Below are 8,835 nucleotides of genomic sequence, written 5' to 3'. Positions count from 1 at the left end.
ATTTCAAGACAAGTACACAGACATATTTTGTAAAAAAAAGATACACTTCTAAAATGGATAAAACACAGGTGTTACCTCAAACTCAGCGGCCATCTTCGAGATAACAAGTATTCATTTAAGCCGTTATGTTTTGTGTATATAAGACACAATAAGACACAATACTGTATTTGTTCTTAAAATGAGTCGGTCCTGAAGGCCCTTATGTATGGTGCTCACAACAATACCACCATTGTTTATCATCACAGGTAAAAAGTTCATCTTATTCCAGACAACTGTCGATGATTACGTACAAAACCTCGAAGATTGTGAAGGCTATGTTGAGGCAGAAGTCAATGATAAAAGAGAGGACTTTTAGTAGAGTGATTAAGGTCACAAAGGTGTATAAAGCCACAATACATACCACGCCGTCTGAAAAAAATAGAGAGCAAAATTTCAAAACGTAAAACGTCTAGTATCATTGTGAGAAATGTAAAAAAACGAATAGTAACATCGTATTTAGAACATTCAACAAGAATTATAGATGAACAAGAGAATCGGCAAGACCGATCGATGTTCCCAGAATAAACACTTGAAGTTTCATGTTGATATCTCTTATAGCTTTTGTGTTACGTTCTGAACAAAATTTAAGTCTGAAAAATAACAAAGGGCAATAACTCCTCAATTATGCAAAAGAGAGTGATGGTTCTTGTGTACTGCACTTCTCCTTGTTGAGATCTACCTACCTATTAAGTTTTATGTTGATATCTCTGAGTATTTGTAATATGCTACAGACAAAATTATGACGGAAGGACAAAGCGGGAACATAAAAAGAACAAACGGAGGCAAATTTACAGTCTTATTTGTCATATCACTTCGTGAAAAATAATCTTATGTATGAAATATCACCAACATGCTTCACACTGGTCAATTGTGATGCGGGTGACGTCATCAACACGTCACGCCTAATATCTTAAGCGGTTGAGATAATAGCATGAAAAATTGATGTGATTTTTGAGATAATGACATAAAAAGACTTACAAAAATAATCTTTTGCCAGCATTTCGGGTACTTGTTCCACTAATGTGTAGTTTAAATCGTTAAAGTAGATCCGGATCTCGGCATACTCCCTGTGCCAAACAATAACATTATACATGAACATAAAAAATGACTGATTATACATGGGTTAAGTTTATTAATCAATCATAGAGAATTTCAACTACACATGATATTACACCCATACCTTTCATCAACATTTATTTTTCTATCAACGGTAAACAAAACCGATAAACGTTTAGTACCTGAGATTTGAAAAGCCTTTGTTGCGAAGCATGTCAGCGCTGTGATCAGATGAGAACTCTACAATCGATACATTCGCAGTATAAGACATACTCTCACACCGAAATGGACACCTGCACGTGTGCTGTAGCTTCATCTCAAAATAATCTGAAACGTGAGCAATGAATGCACAATGCATAACAGGTACCTTCACACCTGAATATCAACACAAAACGTAGATAGGTAGCTTCAAATCAAATGAACAATGCACATACAATACATGCCTTATTGTGTTTCAAAGTAAACTTGGTAATGTATAATGTTGCATCGTGTATCATGGCTGAGAAGTAAACTTTGATGTTTAGAATGTTGTATCGTGTTTAGAAGTAAATTTTGATGTTTAGAATAATGTATCATGTTTAGAAGTAAACTTTGATGTTTAGAATAATGTATCATGTTTAGAAGTAAACTTTGATGTTTAGAATAATGTATCTTGTTTAGAAGTAAACTTTGATGTTTAGAATAATGTATCTTGTTTAGAAGTAAACTTTTTTTTTCTTTTATTTTTGAAAAGTTTCATATTTTTTTTACAGATATTGACATCTACATGTGCAACACACTTTCCCATACATCATCATCATCATCATCCTCATCCTCATCATCATCAACCATCGTCATCATCTGTATCTCATTAAATAACAACATCCTCATCATAAACCATCATCAACCTCATCATCATCATCATCATCATCATCATCATCATCAAAAATATCATCATCAGCATTTTCATCAACATCCGCTATTTCTACCAACATATAGACATACATATAGACATGCATACCTTTGTACATGTATCACTCACATCATCACACACGCATTTCATGTTCTCTGCAAAAACAAAAAGAAATCCAATAAATTAAGTCAGTCAATATTAAGTCAAGAGAGAGAGAGAGAGAGAGAGAGAGAGAGAGAGAGAGAGAGAGAGAGAGAGAGAGAGATGACTGGGCTACAGATGAAACTAAAATATATGTAAGTAGAGAGAAATATTTCCTTTTTCATAGATGTTCTTAAAAAAAAAATACCTAAGTGAATTCACCAATCATTAAAAAGGGAAAATTGTCTGCGTAGAGATATAATGATATATATATATGTATATATTTAAGAAAGAGAACTAATATTTCATGAGTGTAAGAAAAATTGATGGCTAATAATATCAATACCAATTAAAGCTTAAATATCACTTAAGTCTAACAATCTTCTCCATTTTCTCCATTTATTTTCTAAATTCTGCTGTGCAAGATCACCTTTGCTGTTAGCAATATATTTTTGAAATGTGTAATACTCTTTGATTGAGTTTATCAGAATATTTGGATTTAAGATTTTATGTATACATCTTGATTTATATATATATATATAACTTAATCATGATCAGAATTTCATTATCTGCTGAGTTTCCCATAGCATTGTCATAATCTGAAGTTACCCCAAAAATAAAGCTTTTCTTGTTAAAAGAAAATGGAATAAATAGTGCATCAAGAAGAGTTTCAACATTAACCAAACATTTCTGAGTTTCTCGACATTCCTACAAAGTATGAATTATTGTCTCTCTCTCCAAGTTGCAGAGAGGACAGATAGGACTATTTGCTAATCCAGCTTTAAACAAATATGTATTTGTTGTTAAAATATGTTGCACTATTCTGTATTGAAACCACTGTAGCTTTGTATTCTTTGTAACCTTAAATGGAGTTTTATAAATATCAGACCAGGTCAACTCAATATCTTCAAATATGTCTTCCCACTTCTTCCTACCTATAGATACAGTACATTTTTTAACCATAAAATTATATAGATCCTTAGTCCCTTTTGTATTTTTCACGAAAAAAAATATGTTACTTGGGATGATAGGGTGAAAGATTAACTGCCTTCTATAGCCTATCTTTGTTACATATGATTTAATAGCAGAGATCACACCATTATATTGAAGAAAGTTTGTATTAACTTGATAAATCTCATTAAATTCTTGAAGAGTGTAGAACGAGCATGTATCAATATCTTTTATCAAATCATAAATTATTGTTACTCCCCTCTTGTACCACAATTTATAAAAAATAGTCTTTTTCCCAATAAGTAAATCTCTGTTATACCATAATGGCAATGTCAATATGGAGTTTTTCTTTCTTTCCTTTACTGTATCTGAATCATTAAATCTTTCCCAGGCTTTAAACACATCCTTCCAAAATTTATTTTTGCATTTATTTTTACATTCTTGAATATAGGCACCACCACATATAAATAATTTGTGTGGGTCTGAGAATGTTTTGAAAATATGTTGCCACTTTGATGTTTTTTTATATAACCTTCTTATCCAACCTAATTTTAAAGAATCTATAAATACCCTAACATTAACCATTTTCAGACCCCCCTCATAATAATTCTGCGTGATAATATCTCTCTTTATTTTATCCACCTTACTATTCCACAAAAAGTTGAATAAAACTGTATTGAGATCTTGTAAAAACTTTTCATCAGGGTTAGGTAAGGAAATAAATAAATGGTTAAATTGTGAAAGAAGAAGAGATTTTATCGAGACTATTTTACCAATTGGTGTAAGTGCTCGTCTACTCCAAGTTTTAACAAGCATTTTAAGTTTAATTAGCTTTTTATCAAAATTTAATTTTGGGATCTCATGTAAATTAACACTAAAATCTATTCCAAGCAGTTTAAATTTATTTTTTCCCCATTGTAAGCCTAATTCAGGTAAAAATGTATCTTCACTGTAACTTTTGCTCCCTATCCAAATAACTTGAGTTTTATCAACATTGAGATTTAAACCAGGTATCTTCGCAAAATATTTCAATTCGACAATAGATTCTTTTAAAGACATTTCAGAACCATCTAGAATAAGTGAAGTGTCATCTGCATACTGAGAAAGGAGAATTGGACAGTTATTCACATTGATACCCTTAATCTTATTGTTATTTCTAAGTCTAATTCCTAGTATTTCAACAAATAGTATGAAAAGGTATGGTGCAATTGGGTCGCCTTGACGACAGCCTCTTTTGATATTTACAAAAGAAGATAAGTTCCCCCCTGATTTACAGTTGCAGTAATGTTAGTGTGAAACAATATAACCCAATTTCGAATATCAGAACCAAAATTAAAATAATTCAAAACATTATCAATAAATTTCCATGATACTGAGTCAAACGCTTTCTCAAAATCTAACATTAATAACATACCTGGGATATAGCTTTCGTCTGCATATTGCATAATATCATAAACAAGTCTAATATTTTCTCCAATATAGCGACCTGAAAGAAATCCTGTTTGATCCTCACAAATTAACTTATCTAAAACTGTTCTAATCCTACATGCTATGCATCCTGAGGCTATCTTATAAACTATATTTAATAATGTTATAGGTCGCCATTTTTTTAAAAACTGTCTGGGCTTATCACCCTTGGGAATACAAGTAATGACACATTGTCTTTGTGTTATCGATAACAAACCTTTACTATATCCATAGTTAATAGATCTGACAATAAAAACTCCTAGCTGTTTCCAAAAACATTTAAAAAATTCAACAGTAAAATCATCTGTACCTGGACTTTTGTTATTCTTCATGTTTTTCAAATTTTTTGTTGCTTCCTCTATAGTAATTAGACCTTCTAAATTTTCAGCCTCATTATTTTTTAATGTTGGAACATCACATCCATCCAAAAGTTCAATCAAATCAACATCATCTGTCTCATATCTGTCATCATATAGTTTTTCATAAAAAGAACATACCTCCTCAAGAATATCTTCCTGCTGTGATATTATGACATTTTCTTTCTCTATCTTTGGTATTATTTTTTAAAATTCCTATTTTCTAAATTTAAAAAATATTTAGTTGGTTTTTCCCCCTCTTCATGCCATTGTGCCCTAGATCTTATAACATTGCCTTTAATCTTGTTAACTCTAATATTTTCTAATTCTTTTTTCTTACGTTCTAATTCTTCAATATCAACCTGCTCTTGGTCCTCCAAGTTTTGTATCTCATTTCTAATAATGTTTTCATTTCTATTTTGCTGTTTCTTTTTAAAGGATGAGTAGGATATGCTCTTTCCCCTAATTTACATTAACAATGTTTCAAAAAAAAGTTGATCATCAATTGAAAATTGAATCTCAGTATCTGGAATATTGATTATATTATCCTTATTGTAAACAGGTAGACAATACTGCATTTTTGTCTGTAGAATAACATTTTTAACCAAATCAAGATACACCTCGTCATACAGCAAAGAGGAATTAAATTTCCACAGACCCTTTCCTCGTTTAAATTCATTAAATTTCAAATTAAGTAAAGGAAATGAGTGATCTGACCTGTATCCTGGTTCAATAGTTGCACTAGTTACACTGGATAGTAAATTATCTGATATCAAAAAAAGTCTAATCTAGCCTGTTTCAATGGGTTCTTCCTCCTCAAGAATAATGTATCTTGTTAAGAAGTAAACTTTGTTGTTTAGAATGTCTTATCGAGTTTAAGTGATTTTGTTTTGTTTAGAAAGGTATTATGTATTTAAGAGTAAACTTTGTTGTTGAGAATGTTGTATCGTGTTTATGAGTAAAACTTAGTTTTTTAATTGCCGTATTTTGTATTGAAGTAAATTTCGTTATCTAGAAAGTTGTATCGAGTTTAAGAGTAAATTTTGTTGTTTAGAATTCTGTATTGTGTTTAAGGGCAAATTTTGTTGGTAAAATATGTTGTATCGTGTTTAAGAGTAAACCGTGTTATTTAGAATTTTGTATTGTGTTGTAGAGTAAATTTGGTGTTTAGAATTTTGTATTGGGTATAAAAGTAAATTTTGTTGTTTAGAATATAGAATCGTGTTTAAGAGTAAACTTTGTTTTTTAAGAATGTTGTATCGATAGTAAGAGTTAACGTTTTGGTTTAGAATGTTGTATCGTGTTCAGAAGTAAACTTTGTTGTTTAGAATCTTGTATCCTGTTTAGAAGTAAACTTTGATGTTTAGAATAATGTACCGTGTTTAGAAGTAAACTTTGTTATTTAGAATGTTGTATCTTGTTTAGGAATAAATTTTGTTGTATAAAATGTTGTATTGCGTTTAGAAGACAATTTTGTTATTTAGAAAGTCTCATAGTAAAATTATTGTTGTTAGGGGTTTGTACACATTAATAATGAATCGCATATATCATGGACAGATAAGTTATTGACACATTAGTGTTCGACATTCATTTTTGCCTCCGTTCTTCTGACTATTTTCCAACTCAATCTCTTCCATAAGACTGTTTGTATAGATTTGGACACCATAACATAAAACCTTAATAGAAAAAAAGATATACCTGTATGTGATAGAAGTATGTACAGCTAATGTTTCAGGCTTAACATGTGGAACTTACATGCTTTTGGTTTGTAACAGGAAACGAACTGCATAGGAGTACATATCGTGTCGTTACCTGTTCGATGAAAATACAATTTTGTAACACACATCGAAAATAAATATTTAAAGATGAAAATAAATTTTAAAAAAATCAGATAGAAAATAAAAACGAAATAAATAAAATAATAAAAAACCCATTAAAAACGACTTCCATATTTTGTCAACAATGACTATTATGAAACAAAAATATATAATGTTGAACGTTCGCTTCAATATAACACAGAAAATAAAGGAAAGCATTCCTTTATTTCGTTACAAAAAAAAAAAAAAAAAAAACACGTTATCTGTCTTGAAATCATATTCATAAATTACGTCTGTTGAACAATTTTGTAGAGTTATTATATTCGAACAGATAAGTCAAATAACATACCGGATTTAACAACCCAATTCATATACGTGACATAGTAGTTTTATTTCCTCTGTATGGAAACTCTGTATACGCCGACTTACCCGGATCTGTGTGACTGCGACATTTACACTGCCGTGTTGTGTAATTCTGTCGACACTCCATCAGGCAGGCTGAGTAGCTGTATTGCCTGTAAAACTCCAGGGGACTGGAGAACGATGGCTGGCTGGTGTCTACACAGTAAGTTTCCTCCCTTGGTAGACTTCGGTAGGGCCGACCTAAGTACTTGTACTGCAGTAAAGCGAAACTAACGATTATAATGGACAAATAATGTATAAACGACCATTGTAATTGTCGCATTAAGTTTTGTTATCATTGCTTCGTTCTCCTATTAATGATCGATGGACTTTAAACATTAATGTTTAATATAAATCGATTTTGTCAAAATGGCTAGTGAAAAAAAAATGGCCACGAAAAGTTATATTTTAAAACCACGAAATTACTGACACACTAAGAAAATTATTGCACCTACAAGTGAAAATGCGTGATAAACGATGATTCCGTATGTCGTTAAATCAATTAAAGATGATCGCGTTGGTCATTTAACAAATTAATGATGATCCCGAAGGTCGTTTAATCAACTAATGATTATCCCGTAGGTCATTAAATGAATGAACAATGATCCCGTAGGTCAATTAATAAATTAATGATGACCCCGTAAACAATTTAATAATTCAATGCTGATCACGTAGGTCATTTGATAAATCACTCTGTTCGATATAAGCGCGTTTATTCTTACTGTGGGAGGAAACCGGAGTACCCGGGGAAGACACACGTGGTACTGCGCCATCCAACCATCCAGTTATGATTTATAGCCTCTTTCAAATGAAATATATCGCTTGGACACCATGAACCGTACTACACATGTTACCTTTTCACTGGTCACTCCAGCATATGTGGTATAGCCTGGAACAGCTAAGAAACCCCTTTTCCGAACATTAGGTTCCTCAAACTTATCATGAAGCACGACCTAAAAAATAAGAATAAACTAACAAACAAAGAAAAAATACAATTTTGCCCTATAACCTTAGATTCAAATTTTATAATCATCAATTGTCTCAAAAATCTAAACAAAAAACATACCTTGATGTCATTTTCAGTATCAAACAGGAAATGATCGCGTTCCACTTTTATATACATTGTAAGAGATGACGTATTACCGGTACTGCTAGTCATCACGGAGTTCCGGTCTGGGCCGTTGAAGGTGAAACACATACCAAGTTCCGTCATGCGCGGTGTAAAGAAATCATCACAATAAATAAGCTGCCATTTTTGAACACATGTTACAAAGAAATTTTTGAGCTCGTTGTTAGTGCGTCCCACAAAGTTGGTGCTAAATCTATTTTTGTGTCCTGCCGACCTGGAGTCAGTATAATTCAGCGTGGTCTCCATGAAACTTAAAGTGTTCGTCCTGAGTAGATATTCAGTTAAAACATTTTCTTCAATAGCAATAGATTTGTTGTAGGGACTAAGGTTACAAATGGTGACTGCCGGGAACTCGAGTTCTTTCGCCGTTACCATGGTGACATTTATATCGGTGTAGTAGGAAAAATAGGTATTTGTGTGTTCCGACATCAACAGCAGAAAAATTATAGTTGCCAAAGTCTGGAGCACTAACCACAGGTTCCTACAACATAACAGTGTGAGTATAAAAGAATGATAAGAAAACATTCATATTCAATAGAAAAAGGGCAAAATACCAAAACATGACAGATTTTGCATGAAGACTCT

General features: G+C 31.9%; 1 protein-coding gene across 1 annotated transcript; it reads right to left on the bottom strand.

Moving 5' to 3' along the window:
• Positions 1-259: 259 nt before the first annotated feature.
• On the bottom strand, positions 260-8,625 carry LOC132558083 (acid-sensing ion channel 1C-like). Its single transcript, XM_060222607.1, has 7 exons — positions 8,188-8,625; positions 7,976-8,074; positions 7,149-7,335; positions 6,658-6,714; positions 1,278-1,422; positions 1,018-1,106; positions 260-408 (listed from the first exon to the last, which is right to left on the bottom strand). Exons 1-7 carry the CDS (start codon positions 8,623-8,625, stop codon positions 260-262), a joined length of 1,164 nt encoding a protein of 387 aa, XP_060078590.1.
• Positions 8,626-8,835: the final 210 nt, after the last annotated feature.

This window comes from Ylistrum balloti, unplaced genomic scaffold (assembly GCF_031769215.1).
Source record: "Ylistrum balloti isolate Yb309-2 unplaced genomic scaffold, AGI_CSIRO_Ybal_v1 Utg370754, whole genome shotgun sequence".
In the NCBI taxonomy this organism is placed as follows: Eukaryota; Metazoa; Mollusca; class Bivalvia; order Pectinida; family Pectinidae; genus Ylistrum; species Ylistrum balloti.
This window is presented reverse-complemented; position numbering and strand designations above follow the sequence as displayed.